The sequence below is a fragment of the Zootoca vivipara genome, chromosome 6 (genome assembly GCF_965207765.1).
Source record: "Zootoca vivipara chromosome 6, rZooViv2.hap1.1, whole genome shotgun sequence".
Lineage (NCBI taxonomy): Eukaryota > Metazoa > Chordata > Lepidosauria > Squamata > Lacertidae > Zootoca > Zootoca vivipara.
Window position 1 is genome coordinate 22,974,281 of NC_142589.1, and position 20,107 is coordinate 22,994,387.

Sequence of the window (20,107 nt, forward strand, 5' to 3'; positions counted from 1 at the left end):
CTACCTTGCGCCTCTGCTCTTCCTCTTCCTGGATCTTCACCTGCAGCTTGCGGACCATCACCTGGCGCTTCCACTCCGGGATGGGTCTCCCCTGCTCATCGTGGGTGGGGATCAGGGCCTCAATGTCCACCTGGCCAGCCGCGGCTGACGAGGAGGGTGACAGCGAGGAGCCGTTGACCACCGGCTCCGGGGAGGCCGCCGGTCTGGGCGCGGGAGGCGCATCCGGGGTGGACGGAGGGGTCGGTGTCCTGGTAGGGGAAGGGGAAGATGCAGGCGCCTCGACCTGGAGTTGGGTGGGGTGAAAAGGAGCCGAGAGTTAGGGACAGGGAAGGACCTCGATCCAGTTTGCACTTACTTATTTCATAAAACGGATACACCGCTTGTGTGCAAAACAGCGGTCTACCAAAAAAAGATAAAGCAGGAACATTATCACTAAGAAAAATGGGCAACGGCCCTGTTTTGAAACCCGTAAGTGACAAAGCCTGTTTGCTGTTGCTAACCACCTCCTTGAATGGCTCACCGGACCAATTTCAAGTAGGGCCAGATCCATGGGAGGTTCCCCTGTCCTTAGGGCCTCTGCGATCCAACACCCATACACTTGGGCAGTAGACAGATTCTTTATGACACTGTCACTCAGCAAAGTGAGAGTTTGGTGAAGGATCAATGCCAAGTTCTGTAGCTGCATTCCGTAGCATCTTGTTCTGTAGCATCTTGCCAATGCTACCCGTCCCCTCGCTGTTAGACAAGGTCTTCCCATCAAGGGCTGTGATCAAGCGTCAAAGGGGTAACTCCTTGGTGTGGAGGGTGCAAACCAACCAGATCATCTGACGACCCAGCTTGACCCATGGTACCACCCTCCCGGCCAGTGGTTCTGCCCCATTCCCCAGAAAGCTCTTCTTGATGTTTTGTCAGGATCTCCTTTAGTGTAATTTGGATCCATCGGTTTGGCCTCCCAGCCAAGTCTTAACTTTTGTTGAATCATCTCCAATGGCCTGCAGGCCCTTCTTCATGAAACCTACAAGATGATTAGCAATAACTTCAATTGGTTTTTCTCCCTTAAACCTTTCTCCGGAGCGAAGTGGTAGTTATTCTCTTCCACCCAGTTCACTGCACACAGAATAATGCTGTTCTGTGATGATGCTAGGGAACTACTTATCTGAGTGATCTGCCTCCTCCTCCTCCTCGTTTATATACTGCCCTATCCTCGCAGGTCTCAGGGCAGGCCACAGAATAAAATCAGAACATAAAACATATGCATATATATGCATAACAGACAAGTAAACAAGCGGAAGTGGCAAAATGAGATATATATCTCATTTATATATAGACTGCAGGCACTTGGCAATCATTATTAATCATTTCCATGCCATTTTACACACATTTACACACACACAATAATAATAATAATAATAATAATAATAATAATAATAATAATAATAATAATAGGACGAATCAATATTTTTATGTAGTTATTTACCAAGCAAAACCAAATTATGTCAATTTAACCAAAATATCTTTTGAATTCCCAAGTCATGTTACAACTACTTTGCCCATCCGCATTTTTGGAATTTGGAAGTTGAAAAATTCAGCACGCCCGAATATATGTGGCACGAAGTGCCCATGTGCCTCCAATATTTGTATATAAGAAATAAAAGCATGCCATACTTGGGGGGCGGGGCTCACACCTGCAGCCATTTGAGCTCTTCTCTTTAGATACTCACTGTTTGGGGACATTTTGGCAGGCTTGAGGTATTGCCTCAAGATGGATTTTGGAATATGCTTTCTGGCCGGAGTGGCTGGGGAAACTCAGCCAGATGGGCAGGGTATAAATAATAAATTGTTGTTGTTGTTGTTGTTACTGCTGGGAACTCCGGAACTGTTTGCAAGAGTGCAGCCGTGTGGGGCAGAGTTCCCCCCAGCTGGAGTGAGGAATCCCCCCCCAAAAAACCAGCCTTGTTTTCACATTAGTAAAAACTTAAGGACCCCACTGATAAGCCCCCATCTGCTGCTCGCCCCCACAGCCTCTTCACTTCTTAAACAAGGAAGACGATGCTGTTGAACTGAGCTCCAGAAGACTCCTCTCTCTCTCTCTCTCTCTCTCTCTCTCTCTCTCTCTCTCTCTCTCTCTCTCTCTCTCACACACACACACACACACACACACACACACACACACACAATCAGCTTCCCTGCTTCTAATTACAAAGAGTTAATCCTGCTCCAAAAGCCTCTTTGGGGCCTCTGCCCTCCCCCCACTCCCACTTCTAAGGAGGATAAGGAGGAAAGTGGTTGGCAAACAGGCAGGCAACCCAGTCCATCACCTACGTTGGTGGCTGTCTGGCCAGAGCCCGAGAAGATGGTGGTGAAGCCCTTGCTCTGGGGTGTAGGTTTCAGGCTCTTCCCAGCTTTGATTTCTGCCAGCAGCTCTGCGTTGTCACCGGTCGGGGACATCATGTTGAACGACTTGGTGCCTGAAACAGAGAATGAAGGGGAGGGCATGTCAATTTCAGCCCCTCTCACTTTCTCGTTTCTTAAATTCAGTTTGTCCAATTTCCGCATCAGTTTTTTAAAAAATAGGGATCACGGGATTGTGGAGTTGGAAGGGGAACCCAAGGATCATCTAGTCTGACCCCATGCAATGCAGGAATTTCAGCTAAAGAATCCCTGACAGGTGGCCACCCCACCTCTTCTTGAAAAAACTGCATTGAAGGAGAGTCCTCGACCTTCCACTCACTGTCCATCAGCTCTCTTTGACAGAACATTCTTCCTAATGTTAACTTGGAATCTCTTTTCTTGTCATTTGAATCAGCTCCTACCCTCTGGAGCAGCAGAAAGCCAGCTGGCTCCATCTTCTATGTGACACTCCTTCAGGCATTTGAAGGTGACTGAAAGCTTCTTCGGGAAAATTCTTAGGCATTTCTGTGTGCGTCCCTGCTCATTTTGGGATGCTATAAAATCCGATATACACATCCTCCCCCACCCCCACACAAGCAGCATTGCCAAATATAGAAGAACAAGCCTTGCTGAAGCAGAACCAGCATGGCTTCTGCAACCTTGGCAGCCCTGTCCCATAAACACATTTGAGTTCTTTGAGGATGTCCACAAGTGTATAGGCAGAGGTGATCCGGCTGAGATAGCATACTTGGATTTCTTATGTTATTAAATATAATGCCACTTTTTGTGCATTGCTTTTACCCATACCTGCTTTTTTGATAGCACTTCCCCTGAACGGGTGTTTTTTGTCACATGCATATTCTATTTTATTTTTTTGCTGGAGAACTACATTGCCGGTTTTGAAGGATAAGTTTGTGTACTGGCTTGGAAAGTTCGAATTAGGTAAATTTGTATCAAACTGTGCACCACAGGAATTTCTCCTCCATGGCTGGATCTAGTCACATCAAAAACCGTTTCAGAAAAAAAAAAGCATTGTAAAGCTCAAAGTGGGAAATTACATTGGCGAAAGACCGAACTCCACAGCGCCATCTGGTGTCACGGTGTTATATTGCACATGAAACACCTTTTCTTTACTAATGTAGCTGAGTCCCATCTCTACTTTAACAGGTGATAGGGAAGACTGAAACTGGGGTACCGCACACAAAGAGCAAAACCTCATCTCTGCCGCAAAACTTCTGGAAGGCAAGTGACTCTGCTGTGTCCAGCAGGCTCATCAAATCAGATAATTAATAGGATGGCCTAATTCTAGATGAGGCAGAGAGGAAGGTTTTATGTCCTGAGCAGTGACTCACACAGAGACACATCAGCAGCCCTCAGTTGCAGGTGAGAGGTTTTTAAGCCTACTTTTACATTTATTTTGCATGACACGCCAATGTTCTCTATACAGAATTTTGGAGTTCCTGTTCTAGCAGGAGATGAGCAAACGTTTGGAAGAGCAAACATGGTATTCTACGCTCTCAACTCACAGATAACAGCAAATGAGGCTTTGGTCATGCCAAGAAGTCCAAAATCACCCTGGTTGCTTCCCCACTCATTCTAGCAGCACCCTCTTTCAGGATATTCCCAAATTTTGTTTTGAATAGAGCCTGTTTTGTAAAAACTTGAGGGATCTCCCAGACCTAGATAAAAGAGCGCTTAAGGACTCGTGGGCAACTTTGCTGCAATGCCCTGTAGCTCTTTCCTTCTTCTGGAAACTAGCTAAGAGATTATCCACATTGTTCAAAACCCATCCTGAGACTCTGTTACTTAAGAAAGTAGGGTACATGGAAGACATGGCTTACATGAAACCCAGGCCACTTCTAAGCGGTGGTTGATCGTGACCTTGCTGCTGTTCATGCATTTGCAAGGTTTCTGTGCAGCATCTACGCCACAATGCCACCACACAATATTTCCCCATTTAATCCGGATTTACTCTTTCCGAGGAAAATCCGATCAGTAAAACAAACCAATAAACCCCAGAAAGATTTGATCCAGATTAAACGTGGGGGTAGAAAATACAGGGTGGCATTTTGATGAGGACGCTGTCATGCGGATTCTTCCCCTCCAAACCTGTCTGCAATAAACTGCCCACATCTCCTCCTCTCTGACTTGCTAGTTTTCCATGTGGATGGATTTGTAAAAAACAACAACAGGGGAGCATTCATCCTAGGAATGATAGGTCCTTTTAATTTCGGTTTCTCATTCTTCCAACTCAGCTCATATTTCCACAGCAATTTGCATTAAAACAACAATAACAATACCCCACAAACAATTATCAGCATTTTGCTGCGGATTTCTTCTAACAAAACCCTTTTTTTGTATGCAGCTTTGGCTAGCATACACATCATTGCAAGCCATTTCCCCAGATATGTTGCATTCTTGTATGTATGTTATTTTCCCTAACACGTGCATTTTTGCATGTATCACCTGGTCAGATAAATGCATCGCAAAATTCGGTGGAGTGGAAATTTCAGTTCGCATTTGGGTTGAGGGAAGGAGGGAGTTTCTCCTGCAGACAGAAACAAAATCTAACCTCTCCTCCACCTCTTCATGCATACAATTTCCCTGCCTGCAGTCTCTGGCAAGGTTTTGAAGATAATGGGGAGGAGGGCATTTTATCCAGAAAAAGTACATGGCCAGAAAAAAGATCCCCATCCTATTCCACCCCCACATTGCTGCTACTACTACTACTACTTATATAAAACACCTGGAGATCTGTGACCTGTTGCCTCACCTAACTGCAACCTCACCAGAGAGACATTTTTCACATTATCTCTATAAGAAAGAGGATCAATGGTTGGAGCTGGAAGATCAAACAGTTCTGCCAATCAAGAGCTCTCTGGGTAATTGCTCAAGCCCATGCCTCCCCCTCCCCCAATTAGGCTGCCTCAGAGTTAATCATGATCCACAGCAAGTGAGTCTAGCATTTCCAGTCACTGGCAGGAGAATCTGGCGTCTTCATTTGTGTTACATCGCTCACCAGACAGACCTCCACTGCTTCCACCGGGCTTCTTAAGGAGCTCTACCAAGTCACGTTCTGCAAATGATCCCTCCTTACCCCCCTCAAAAAAACCCCCCAAACCCCTGGTGACAAGAGGACCACACCTACGCTCTGTGTATTTGAAGGAACCACCTTGGAACACAAAAAATATGCAATGCGGGGGCGGTGATGTCCTTAAGAGCCCCGGTGAGCCTGGGACGCACATGGTAATCCCATCTCGGTGGAAGCTGGAAACATTAAAAGCAACGGCAAGCTAATCACTACACCATGTTCAAAGCCAGCGGGGAAAAGTTGAGTGGGCAGAAGTGTCCCACGACATCACCGCAAAAAGCCAGCTTTGCTGTTGTTCGGGGAAGAACCAAAACATGCCGACACCTCCAACCAGATCCACGGCATCCCAAACTGAGACGATTCACATGGAAAAGGAAGCCCACAGACTGAAGCGTGCAGGATGCAAATGGGGTACCCAGGCGGATAGACTCGTGCAGTTGGAAAGGGTCCAAGGGTCATCTAGTCCAACCCCCCTTCAAGTGTAGGAACCACAGCTAAGGAATCCCTGACAAATGGCTACCCAACCTCTGCTTGAAAACCTCCAACCGCCTTCCGAGGGAGTCCCTTCCACTGTCCAACAGCTCTCACCATCAGGGAGTTCTTCCTAACGTTTAGGCAGAATATCCTCTTGATTGGGTCCTCCCAGCAGACCACGCACCCCTCCTCTGAAGCCCGCAATGGCGCCTCACCTTTTCCTGACGCGACCCATCCAGCGCCCAGGTGCAAGGAATCAGACAGGTAGCGGTTAAGAAGGGATAAAGGAGGCCAGGGGAAGGCCAGGGCTGCGTTAGCCAGGTGCCAGCCCCTCCCATCTTCCCAGGGGGACCCGGAATAGCGCTGATCTGGGCTAATGAAAATCCCATTTCGGGAGCTATTTAGTCTCCCTTTGGTTACATCGCCTCCCCACCTGGCTTGCAGTATGCATAGTTCTGATTCTGGAGCACAAGACTAGATGCTTGCTCCAGCCGTCGCCTGACCTCACACACCTGGCACCAACCACAGAGGAGCAGGAAAATAAACCACTAACATTGCACCGGGTGTTCTGACCCACTTGGGGAGGGGGCATTCGCCAAAGCTGGTCTACTGCAAGGAGGATACTTGCCCTGTTTGGTGTCTGTCAGCATAGCACGCAGGGCGCAGCCCCAGCGCTCCTGAGCAGACGGCGCGGCAAGACAAGACCCAGGCTCCTCGCGCCACCATCTGTCTTCCTGCGCCATGCAGCTCCGCTGCTCCTAATTCCCTAGCAGGCCATGGTGCCACCAGAAAGGGGCGGAAGAAAAGGCTCCGGCGTCAGCCTCCCTCCTCCGGGCAGGAGGAATGAATGGACGGGGTCTCGGGAGCGCCTTTCCCCTCGGGGAGCAAAGACAAAAAGGCTGCTGGCATTAATGGCCCGCTTTGAGAAAACGACATGCTATTAAGAGCCGGCTTGAGACCCCAAATCCTCCTGGATTCAGGGCTAATAAGCGCCATGTGTTGAGCGGCTGCCAAATTGGAAGCGCTAATAAGCCCCCGGGGGCCCCTGATAGATGTCCACGTGGCTCGGCTAATGCGGAGCATATGAGCACAAACAAAAGGAGCCCTGTGTGCCTCCTCGAGCAGAGGGGCGGCGGGCACAGGACAATCGGGGTTGGGGAGGGGTGAACTAGTGAGAGAGACTGCAGAGGGGACAATGCATTCCCAGGAGAATGAGCACTGCTCTGATCCACAGCGAGCTTCTGCCCTCGGCTCTGATGGAAACTTAGCCCCTGAGTTTTGGGGCTGAGGTCTGGGGACTCGCAGCCCAAGGGCCCCCAGGAAGTGGCAGCAGATGAGGGCAGCAGGTGAAAAGGCCTAGTATTGTGCAAATAATGGGGAACACTGTGGCTGACGCTGGTTGCCACAGCACCCTGTCCTCCTCCTTATCTTTGAACACACTTTATAGCCAGGGGACATGTATATATAGTTGGCTATCCAATGTCTCTTTAAAAATCTCTAAGGGAGGGCAGGGTGTGTCTATTTCAGTCCCTCTCTTCTCCCCCCCCCCTCATTTCTAATGTTCAGGTTCATCCCATTTCCACATAAGCTTTTTTAAAAAAATATGGACCGCAGGATTGTGGAGTTGGAAGGGAAACCCAAGGATCATCTAGTCCAACCACATGCAATGAAGGAATCACGGCTAAAGCACCCCTGGCAGGTGGTCATCCAACCTCTGCTTAAAAACCTCCAACAAAGGAGAATCCAGCGGCTTCCAAGGGAGTCCGTTCCACGGTCAAGCAGCTCTGACCACCAGAAAGTTCTTCCTAATATTTAGTTGCCATATTATCCTTGCTTGTCATTCAAAGCCATGTTCTGGGTCTTCCCCTCTGGAGCAGCAGACAACAAGCTTGCTCCACCTTCCCTGTGACAGCCCACCAGATATTTGAAGATAGCTATTACATCAATAGTGATTTATCATATCCTTGCATCATGGAAAGCCACCGTGACTTTTTCCCTGCACCAGGATTTTGCAAGGAGGCACACGGTTGGAAATTTCCTAAAACATTTTTAAACAGAGTGAAGCTGTGCAGATTCTGGGAGGCACACTGAGGCAAAACAAAAACTGCAGTTGCTAAGTTGCTTTCGGGAGGCAAATTAATTGGGCTTGGCCATTTCTGCAGAGGAAGAAAATGAGCAATTGTTTCTGAGGCGCGATCTGTTACTCCGAGGACTGCGCTTCTGTGTGAAGCCTCTGGGGATCAGCAGTGTTTGCCGAGAGACTTGTATGATGTGCATAGCATGGTTTGAAATGCAAACCAGCTTCCTCCCTGTTTCATAGCTGTTCTGGGTGCTGAGCAAAGCATTCTGGGAACAGTGGTTGTAGGCTCTCATAGCAACAATTCCCAGTACCCTTCCTGCCCACACTTGGGCTTTGGAGGAAAGGCCACAGTTTGGTAGTAGAGCATCTCTACCTGAATGATTGAAGCAACGAGGCAGAGAGAAGGCAACCATTTGCCTTGAGGAGGTTGCCTGTTGTGTCTCTGCGCGAGTCAGGGAAGCAGAAGCATATGAGTTTCCTAGAAGCATTTGGCAGGCTGCTGTAAGGAACGGCTCAGCCTGATGGAGCAAAATAGTCTTTTAGAAACAAGCTTCCGTGTGTGTTTCCCAGTCAGAGATTCGGTGTGTACGTCCGTAAGCTGAGGCTCTAACGCCCTTATTGCCATTTGCATCCCACAATCCGGACGCATTGCCAGACTCAATTTGTACTAAATAATGTAGGCTTGGCATGGGGTGTGGTGACAGGTAAGCACCCAACACAAAAGCCTGAGGATTAAGCCTCCATCAATATTTCAAGGAGCTAAAGCCTTTGCTAAGGGAGGCAACTGCAGATGTATTTAAAAGCAGAGAGTGGGAGGGAGAACCTTTCTGAACTACAAGACAGCGCTTGAGTTTTGCATTAGTTCAGCCCTCAAGACTTGCCCCAAGGAATCCTGGGAATTGTAGTTTTGCAAGAGTGCGAACAATCTAGTTCAACAGCCAGTTCTTTCCCCTCCCCCTCTTGGAAGAAGTGAATAGCTCCTTCCATTTAAGTTTACAACTGGCCATTTCCAAGGGAAAGCAACCACTTTCCCAGGGGCCCATACTTTCCCAAGACATTCTAGTTTTTCTAAAAAAGAGTTTGCTCCCAAAATGTCCAAATATAAGACACTGAGCCTGAGTTCTTCATCAGCATAACACGGGATTCCCAAAACCCTGTCAAAGAGTATGCCTCGAGACTTGCAAGGAGGACAGAGGGAAAAGGGTGCCTCTGAGCAAGTTTAGAGTGCTACCCACACACCGAAGTCCATGAAAATTATTAAAATAATGCACCTATACAAGTTACTATCCTTCCTTCCTACAGTATACCTGCACCAGCCATGCTCTGATTACCCTCTTTTGGGGGGGGGGATCCCTGTCTGTCTGTCTTCCTTAGAGTCTCCCCTGACCTAAAAGGGTGTTTAGAGAATTATTGTGAGAATGTAACTGATATAAATGCTCAAAATTATGATAATGACTGTTTCTTCACCATCTGGGACACTTCCTTATACATGTGTATAAGATGTCTTATGGACATCTAACTACTCAAATATTAACCGCTTGTAGTCAGAGTGCGAGATCCACCCTCCAATAAGCTGGGAAGCCTCCAGCCAGGGCTGGCTCTAAGGCAAGGCTGGGTGGCGCAGGGCCACCAGGGGGGCGCCGTGCGGCTGTGCCCGCTGCAGCAGCGCTTGCGCCCGCCAGACAGCCGTGGTGGGAAACGGGGTGGGGCTCCGGAGCGTTCTTCGCATCACGGCGCCCGGGCGCCCGATATGTTTAAGACGGCCCTGCCTCCAGCCTGCCCAAAATATGTCCGGCAAGGGGCACAATTCTGCAGAAGCGCAGAAAAACAACAACCCCTTAGCATTCAAATTCATATTTTTTTGCCAAGTTTCTAGTCCCTTGGGTTGTGGAGCTGTACAGTTACAGATGCTTCAAGTTACAGGCACTTCAAGATACAGACTCTGCTAACCCAGAAATAGTACCTCGGGTTAAAAACTTTGCTTCAGGATGAGAACAGAAATCGTGCTGCAGTGGCAGCGGGGCGCCCCATTAGCTAAAGTGGTACCTCAGGTTAAGAACGGACCTCCAGAACAAATTAAGTTCTTAACCCGAGGTACCACTGTACTCGGACGTATGTGGCGAACTTCGGAAACCTCAGAATCCAGAGGCAAGCAGCTGAATAAGATTCCTTGGGGTCGCAGATACAGAATCAGGGCCCTGAGAGCCTCTTAGCCACACCCCATGGCAGGAAAACAATCGTCTTATTTTATGTAAAATTAGACAAATCATATGCACATTTCGTAGGCTCAGTATGGGTCCCCAGAATTTTTTCAACTGTAGTCTGGCATGCACACAGCAAGTGCGACTAGTCCTCAAGAAATCTCAACCCCACACAAATTAGGGCTCTGAAGCAAGGAAGCTACACAACACAAGCATACTAAATAGGTACAGTCAGAGATATGGCAAAATGGCTCACTGGACTTACTCTTCATGGCTTCCAAGTGGAGAAATCCTTCCTGGGAAAGGCACCCATTGCTCACTGCACAGGCTGGTGCAAAGCTCTGGGGTGGGGTGGGGGTGGGGGGTGGGGACGGCCAACACAGCAGGTCCTTGGGGGTGGGAGTCAGAAATCTGTCACCCGGGCCAAGTGAGAGCAAAAGGCAGGGCTAAGTCGGAGGGGTGGAGTTTGGATAAAGGTAAGTCAAGATAACTGCTTCCTTCTGCCTCCCCCTACCCCCAAAATAACAATCTACCTGCAGCCCCCAAAGGAGATATATATTTGCCTCAACACCCTCTGTTTTCAGACAGTTCCAGGTCTTCTTGGAATTCTAGGCAAGAACACGAAACATCCAAGTCACGCTGACATTTTTAAAGCTGCAATTTGCTTCCATTTGACAGTTCGGTGTAGAATCTGGTGGACTTTGAGATTGCAGGGAGAGGACAGGGAAAGTGGGGAAGCTGTAAAATACGCACTAGCCTGTGACCCAGTCACCGTGAAGCAGAAGCAGTAGAACTCTGAGCTCTGGGTGTTCCCAAGCCTGTTTGGACCCATAAAAACATTGGGGGGTTGTTGTTGTTGTTGTTGTTGTTGTTGTATGGTCAAACAGGGCTTTTGACTTGCTGGACTTTGTTCTTGTTGATCAACTACTCTGATTTACGCTTATATCTCCTGCATCCCAATTTGGCTTTAAATTATTATTATTTTAAATAATTTATTCTTGTGGCTGTTACGTGGATCTTTTGTTTCCCGTACTGTCCAACCAGGTGTTTCTGGGAAGCTCAGAAACAGGGCAATACCCACTTTTGCTCCATGGCAACTTTGGTTCAGAGGCAAACGTGGAAGCTTCACAGAACCGTCACAGCCAACAGTGGCTGATACGCCTGTCGGCCGGGAAGAGCCGCTGCCTGACTTACTTCCGGTGGAGGAAGATGATCGCCGCTGGCTGGTGGATGCAGGGTGGTTCTCTGTTGGCAATGGAGGGGGTGGCGGTGGGGGGCAGACGCCCTCGGGGAGGGGTGGGGGAGGAGGAGGGGGAGGCATCTCCCCGGAAGGCTTGTTCTCCGCTGGGCTCCCGTTTTGCACGTTGTCGTTGGACAGAAGGGAAGCCTGAGAAGGAAAGCGACAACAATAGCAGCAACAGCAGCAGCAGCAACAGAAGTATGAGAAGGGGGAATGAGAGACAGATAAAACCAGTGCCCTCACCAAGAAGTGCTGCAACTACTAGCTAAAACAACTCTGCTCTGCCTCCAGAACACCAGTTTCTGGAAGCCACAGGAGGGGAAAGGGCTGTTGTGCTCTGGGCCTGCCATAGTGGGCACCTGGTTGGCCACTGTGAGAACAGGGTGCTGGAGTGGATGGGCCATTGGCCTGACCTTCTTAGGTTTTAGGACTCAACCCCCACTCAGAGGATGGCCCTCCTGGAGGGGAGGATCAAAGCCTGGATTTCAACAGAGAGAAGCCAGCACCTACTGGCTAGTATGTGTGTCCTCACCAACACACCTTTCTCTACTTCCACAGAAGTGGGGCAGACAAGCTGGTACAGAGATATGCAGCTTAAGTCCCACCTTGACCCACCTGCAGCCAAGATGCAGGTGGATACATCATCTGAGAGCAGTGGCGGTGACTTCCCCGCAAATGCAGGCATCTTCTTCCAGAGAGGGGCAGTGAGGTGGGGTAGAAAGCAGAAAACAGCCACTGTGATCAAAAGGGAGGCAGGTGTCTGCCAGAGGCAGCTGGGGAGGAGGGCAGCTGGTCTTTTGCTCTGCCTGCTTACTGTTTCCTGCTCAACCTCACCAGCTGCTGCGCCATGAAAGGGGGAGAGGCTGATTTTGCATGTTTGCAGCCTATCAGGGAGAAGCCAGCACCTACTGGCTAGCATGTGTGACTTCACCAACACACCTTGGTCTTGAAGCAATCGCGGGGAACAGTTTTGCAACTATGCTAGAAAATATCTGTGAATTTGGGGGAGCTGGTTGTATATGCCTGTAAGTGTGTAAAAAAAATGTTATTAAAAGTGGATGAACTATCTGAAGCAACAGAGGAGGGGTCAGGCAGATTGGACCTAGTGTTTGAATCATGGTTTGTCACATAAACCTACTGTGATCAGACGGACAGCATGGTGTAGTGGTTAGTGTGTCGGACCAGGTCCTGGGAGAGACCAGGGTTCAAATCCTCATTTGGACATGAAGTTCACTGGAAGTGACCTTGGGGGCCTTAAACTGACTCTTAGCCTCACCTACATCACAGGGTTGTTGTGGGGATTAAACAAGGAGAGAGAGAGGACCATGTATGCTACTTTGAGCTCCTTGGAGAGAAAGGTGGGCTATAAATGCAGTCAACATATAAACCATTTTTGAGAAGGCTGTGTCTGTTTTCAGTCTGGGGCAACCCACTTTCTCTACCTCTGACTGTTGTCGGAAGGCCTATGCTCTGGAAAGAGCCTTCACACACTCTCCCCCTGTCCCCAAACAGCAATTGGCCATTACTTAGAATGGCTAGAGAGGAACAGCAGCTGGCCAGAAGGAAGCAGTGTTCCCTAGTGGCTCACCTCCTCGCTGTGTGCCATCCTGCAGTTGTTCCCAGTTTGCTCTCCCACGCAACCACCGCTGCCCAGGTGCTTGTAGTAATCCCCGGTGCTGGGCTGCTTGTTGAAGTTCCTTGATTTCCTGCTAGAGTCGACACGTCGCAGTTCTGGGCTGCTCTCAAGCGAGGTGAGCTGGAAAACCAAGATGCCGGATCTCTTTTATTACAGCAAAAAGCACGAGGACAGAGCCCCTCAGATCTCCATGTTGCAGAGAAGGCGCCCGCACCACTCAAAGCCCAGAGTCTCATTTGAAAGGATCTGAAGAGCTAGGCTCATTAGACCCATTTTATAGAGCCCCAAACTAGTTGGCACACTCAGTTCCCAAGATCCATTGAGGGAACCATGAGACATAAATTAGCTGAAACACCCTGGCCAGTTGCGTTGCCCTGGATTGCTTTGGCTTCTGTCTACACAACACGGATAGCCTGCTACTATCTAGGACCATTGGCATGTAGGGTTGCCTGACCACGAGATGTGACCTGAAGTCTCCAGGTTTGCCTGGCCCACTCTTGGTGACAGATGGGGGCTTGAATCTCCAGCTGGATATCTCTATCTATCTATCTATCTATCTATCTATCTATCTATCTATCTAATCTGGAAGACCTGCAACTTGCAGGCTTCATCCTAGCACGAGCCAGCTGCAAATTAGAGCATATAGTCTCTGGCCCTCTCCCAATTAACCTCCGTCTCCAGGGCTCTGTGGTGGAAGGGAGTACAGAGAAAGAAAAAGACCGGGGTTGGACTCAAGAGGAGGAGAGGACTATGAGTATGTGTGTGCCTACCTGTCAATCACCTGGTGTCACCATGACAAATAGCTGATTCAGTTTCAAAAGGGGTGGGGAGGAACTTGTGAGTGTGTTCCATGAGCACTCCCAATTTTCCCTTTCTTCCTTTGCAGGTGCAGTGTGACATCACGCCTATCTCTTTGATTAAAAACTATTGCCTTTGTTTCCCCCCCTTTTCTCCTCCCCCCTCCCAATCACTTTTCCTTTATGTCATGTCTTTCAGGTACTAAGCTTGAGGGTAGGTAGGGACTGCTTAAATCTAACAGCTGCCTATTACCATAGCAAGAATTACTCCCCCCCCGCCGCCTTTTTTAAAGCAGTGATAAAACTGACAAGGCTGTCGTCATCTCTGCAGCAAATAAAAACAAAAAAACCTGGTGAAATGGATAAGCTGTGTCAGTTTTACTGAGCAGAAGAGAACCTCTGCCACTTTCACTATGGTTTTCACCCTTCTCTTCTTCTTCTTCTAAATCAGGGGTTCCCAAACTAAGGCCCGGGGGCCAGATGTGGCCCAATTGCCTTTTCAATCCGGCCCGCAGATGGTCTGGGAATCAGCATGTTTTTACATGAGCAGAATGTGTCCTTTTATTTAAAATGCATCTCTGGGTTGTTTGTGGGGCCAGCCTGGTGTTCTTACATGATTAGAATGTGTGCTTTTATTTAAAATGCATCTCTGAGTTATTTGTGGGGCATAGGAATTAGTTCATTTCCCCCCCAAAATATAGTCCGGCCCCCCACAAGGTCTGAGGGACAGTGGACCGGCCCCCTGCTGAAAAAGGTTGGTGACCCCTGTTCTAAATGATTGGCAGTGAGGAACAGGCCTTCACTTCTCCTGCTGCGATGATAAATTCATTTGCCACTCCAGTAGAGCACTAGCACACCGAATCCCTGGCAGGTGGCCATCCAAACTCTGTTTAAAAAACCCTAATGAAGGCCACCCCCTTTAGAGGGAGTCTGTTCCACTGTCAAACAGCTTTTACCATCTGAAAGCATTTCCTAATATTTAGTCAGACTCTCCCTTCTTGTAATTTTAATCCCTTGGTTTGGGTCCTACCCAGAGGAGAAGCAGAAAACAAGCTTGCTCCGTCATACCAATTTTTTTTGGGGGGGGGGCTTCCTCCCAAGAAGCCTGGGAACTGTCCTTTGTTAAGGGTGCTGGGAATTGTTACAATTCCCGAAGCTACAATTCCCGGAGAGTGACTTAACAATCATACACCCTTGTGCAAATTAATTGAAACAAAGCATGTTTTCTATTTTACTCGTAATCCTGTACTCAAAACAAACACGAAAAGTCGGTTGATCATTATGGTGTCGGATGCCTACAGCCAATAGAAGGAATGATAGCGCTCGCCACAATATATTGAGGTTCTACGAAAGAGAGTTATTCCAGAGCTGGAAAAGAGGTATCCTGATGGTACTGGGATATTGCAGCAGGACCTAGCCCCCTGTCACACATCGAAAGTGGTGAAGAAATTCATGACAGAGCAGCAAATACAGGTCCTTGATTAGCCAGGGAATTCCCCGGACGTAAATCCCATTGAGAATTTGTGGGGCTATATGCAAAAATCACCTCCGTGTTGTAGACTGTACGACCATGGAGAAGCTCATTCAGGTGCTGATTCAAGTGTGGTACAGGGATCCGAAAATCAACAGTGATTGTTTGAAACTAGTAGACTCCATGCCAAACCGTGTTCAAATGCTGCTTAAAAATAGCGGAGGTCATATCCGTTACTAACGTACGCATATGTGAGTTTTGTACATATATATGTGAGTTTTGTACAATAAACTACTAAATTCATTGTTTGTTTCAATTAATTTGCACAAGGGTGTAGAACCATAGAACTGCGGAGTTGGAAGGTACCCCCAAGAGTCATCTAGTCCAGCCCCCTTGCAATGCAGGCATCACGACTAAAGAATCTCTGACTGATGGGCCATCCAACCTCTGCTTTAAAAACCTCCCAAGAAGGAGAGTCCACCACCTTGGGAGGAAGAGATGAGCTATTCAGAAGCACTCAGGAGATATCTCTTGTGACTTTTCTGGATGGCAAAAGTGTGGGCAGTGGAGTTTTGGGGACCAGGGTGTGTGGGGAATGCCCAGCTGCACCACATTTCTTGATCTGATGGTTCCCGGTTACCAAAACTTATTGGGGTGCCCCCTGCACGTAAAGTAAGAAAACAAGACAGGCAGGTCACAGAAACCTTCCTCTCTCGCCCTTTGCCCGGTGTATTTATTTATTTATTGAAGTATTTAGATACACCACCCTCTCGTCAAATATCAGGCTGATGTACAGTGATATAGAACAATGCTCCCAAAGCCAGAGTCACTCTCCTTTTGGTATAGCCTCTCTACCGCTAGAAATTGTATAGCCAGCAGAAACACAGCAGCTGAAGTTCTCCCCAGAGCATCAACGCAGTCCTAGGAAGCATCTCTTTTGATGAATTTCTGCTTGCAACATGGGAGTTTAAAGGCGCAGAGGTCTTATTAAAAAAGCAAACTCGTCAGAATGAGCTCCACTAGATCGGTCCAAAGATCTAGCTAGTCTTGCCTTCCCCAGTCTGGTGCTCTCCAGATGTTTTGGGACTACAGCTCGCTCCAGCCCCAACCAGTGTGACCACATGACAACAGCTACTAACCCAAATGGGTCAGCCTTCACAGTCAGAGGCAGCAAGGCTTCTGAATATCAGTTGCTGGAAACCACAGGAGGGGAAAATGCTTGAGACTTGCTTGTGGGCTTCTGTGAGAACAGAATGCTGTACCGAATTGGCCCCCCTTTGGCCTGATCCAGCAGGCTAGTGCCAAACATCGGGGGTGGGGTGGGGGGCTGATCTAGTTCATCCAGATCAGTGTTTCCCAAACTTGGGCCTCCAGCTGTTTTTAGACTACAATTCCCATCATCCTTGACTACTGGTCCTGCAAGCTAGGAATCATGGGGGGTTGTAGTCCAGTAACAGCTGGGGACCAAAGTTTGGGAAACACTGATCCAGGTGCTTCTACAAAGTGCAAAATCAGGGCAGGATGACAACAGCCTTATTGGTTTGTTTCAGTTCTTTAAAATGTCTACCTCCTTCCCTTCGTCGCCACTGTTTCAGGGTTGGGTACAATAAAAGTTCACTTGAAACGCAATAGCGACACAATCAACAGAGCGGCTGAAATTCAGTAAATGTGATCAACAGCAGAGGGAAGACTTATATCTGTCCGAGCTGGCAATTAATAACCTGCAAATGGCTGATCATCCCTCGCATTCAGAGACACAAACGCCTTCGGAAACTTGATTCAAGAGAGTTTATATCCCACCAGCATACAAGTCTCAAGGAAAGCCCTTAAAGGGCAATATAAACAAACCACAAAGCAAAACGCCCCATCTAAAATCAGCACAGGACACATGAAAATGCCCGACTTGCCAGAAGAGGCATCTTGTTGGTCACTATGAAAACAGGCGGCAGGCCAGATGGGCTCCCTTTGATCCAGCTGTGGGCCTCTTCTGACATTCTTAATTTGAAGGAGGATATCCATACAAAAGTGCACAATAGATTGCAATTGAAAAGCTGCATTCTTAGCTATCACCCTGACTAGCTGCCAATACGCATTTGTTTTATTTTTTTCAGGTGCATCTTCCTGTTGTTAGCCATCCATTTATCTACTCCTTTATATTGGGATGGGGAGTGTTTGTATTCAGCACCATCCCTGGCCATTGGCCATGCCGGCCAGGCCTGAAGGGGCTTGGAATCCAACAGTATCTGGAAGTCCATAGATAAGAACATAAGTAGAGCCTGCTGGGTCAGGCCAGTGGCTCATCTAGTCCAACATCCTGTCTTCACAGGATGCCTCAATGGGAAACCGCAAGCAAGACCAAGGAACAAGAGCCCTCTCCTCCCCCCAATGCTTTCCAGCAACTGGCATTCAAAAGCATTGTTGTCTCCGATCGTGGAGGCCAAACATAGCCATTGCAGCTAGCAGCCATCAATAGCCTTATCACCTATGAATTTGCCCAATCCCCTTTTTTAAAGGTCTCCAAGTTCCCCATGTCCCAGATTTAAACAAATGCAAGAGCAGCCCTGCTGGATCGGGCGAGAGGTCCAGCTGGTCCAGCAGCCTGTTTTCTGCAGAGGCTGACTAGATGCCTCTAGGAAGCCCACAAGCAGCAGGGCACAAGCACAAATGGTGTGCGAGAGAACACCCTCGGAAATGGTCTGTTTGATAGCTGCCCATTATCCCCCATTGTGCCCAGATTCCGCATTTGCAGGGGGGTTGGACAAGATGACCCCCAGGGTCCCTTCTAATTCTACTATTCTAAGATTCGTTTGCCCCTCCCAGCAAGAGACTGCCTCTGACATATTCAGTGGCAGGGCCACGAGGGGCAAGACATTAGAAAGGAGAAGTAGTGGCCACCCTCCCCCTCTGGAGCCAAGGGCAAACTCCACTCGTCGTTATCATGGGGCAAAGCTTTGACTTCCCCGTCAACTTTGGAGTTTGCTCCCTCTGCGCAACACAGAGCCCTTTTGCTTTCCTGCCAATATCGGACGCCGCTCTTTCTTGACCCCGCTTCTTTTATTACAGGCTTAGGGCAGCCTGCATGGTTCCTCTCCCTCCCGCCCCCTTATTATCCTCCCCATGACAAAGCTCAGCAGCTTGCATTTCAGGAACAAACGGAAAAGAGGGAAGTGGATGAATTTCCCTCTTTTGCACAACCAGCCAGGCACTAGAGAGCCTTCCCCGGTTCCGTATCTGGGCAACCCTGCTCAGAGCAGAACCGAGGGAAGGGACTTGTGAATAATCCTCTCCAAAGAAGACCAGCAGCCTGCCAACAGCCCTATCCTGCCTTTCTTGTCCTAAAGATTTCTGAACTCCCCCAAGCCCTGAAGATTAATTGAACCAGCTCTCTGAGCCTTGTTCTAAGCCTGCATAGGCATTACCAGCTTGAAAGGCAGAGCTGTTGCTCTCCCCTGGCCCCATTGTCAGAAAACACATAATCAAAACAAAGTATATCGGAAGAAACAACAGGATGGATATGGGTCGGGGCTAATGCCATGTACCGGTGCAGAGCATAGTTAAACTATGGAACTCACTGCCACAGGAGGCAGTGATGGCCGCCAGCTTTAAAAGAGGATTGGAGAAATGGCTCGTAGCAGTCAAAGGCAGTAATGTTTCTGAATAGCAGTTGGTGGAAGTCGCAGGAGGCGAGAGAGCTCCTGTGCGTGGGTCCTGCTTGCTGGTTTCCCAGGGGCATCTGGCTGGCCACTGTGAGAACAGGAGGCTGGACTGGATGCTCTTATATTCAGTGTATTTATTACTTTCCAAACCAGAGCTTGGGAACACACGGGACACAGCGTAAACAGGAGGCCATGTACGGCCTTAAATGCACCAACAAACTGACTTGGGGTAAAGGCAGCTTCCTATGTCTGCATGACCTTGGGCCAGTCACTGCCTCTCTTGGTCTCACCTACTTCAAAGGGTTGTTGTGGGGATTGACCGAGGAGCAGGAGAACTTGTGGGCCTTGGAGGAAAAGGAAGGATATAAAGGGGCAATCAATCCATAACTAAAACAAATAATGTGAGCTTAGAACCTGTTGTTTCCCTTGTCTCTTAAAGCGCCCGATTTTGTGGCGAGCACAGAAGGCATAGATGATACCAACTCTGGCTTCTTGGCTATCATTTACTCCAGCAAACAGGAGTGTGCGTGTGCATGTGTGTGTGTGCGCACACACACACGCACACACACACACACACAGCCTTAAAGAGGCAGGAATCAGCCTCTCATTAGCTGCAGCTGGTTAATCTTTAACTGGGGTCCATTCAGGAGAGAGGACACAGGAGACGGTTTGCTTGCACTCACTACTTGAGGCTTCTTGCTGCTCAGCCTAAGAGGAGCAGCGTAAACGTGTGGCAGAAGAGGCGGGGGCAGGAATGACCCCATGGAAAAGGGAACCGTGTTCAAGAGCTGGGGGAAAGGACTTAGGAACACGGGAAGCTACCTTAGAAATGATTCAATCCCCTGGTCCCATCAAGCTTAATATTGCCAACACAGACTTGGGAGCAACTCTTCAGGGTTTTTGGTATATGTCGACCACGGACAAACTTTTTCCTCTCAGTGCCTCTTCTCTAATCCTAAAGCTGCCTCGCTTTCACCCATCTGCATCTGAGCTCCTTTCCCCATCAGATTTAAAGCTGCCTGTAGCCTCACCTGTAGCCTTTTCCTTATTTCTTCTTCTGCCTCTGCTCC

At 48.6% G+C, this 20,107-nt stretch overlaps 1 protein-coding gene across 1 annotated transcript in view; it reads right to left on the reverse strand.

The window, feature by feature from the left end:
* Positions 1–20,107, reverse strand: part of ESPN (espin) — a 109,039-nt gene that overhangs the window by 20,525 nt on the left and 68,407 nt on the right. The window contains exons 8-11 of the mRNA XM_088671780.1: positions 13,066–13,233; positions 11,432–11,624; positions 2,323–2,468; positions 5–283 (exon numbers count right to left, since the gene is read on the reverse strand). Coding sequence (XP_088527906.1) covers positions 5–283; positions 2,323–2,468; positions 11,432–11,624; positions 13,066–13,233 — 786 coding nt within the window. The remainder of the gene's footprint in view (positions 1–4; positions 284–2,322; positions 2,469–11,431; positions 11,625–13,065; positions 13,234–20,107) is intronic.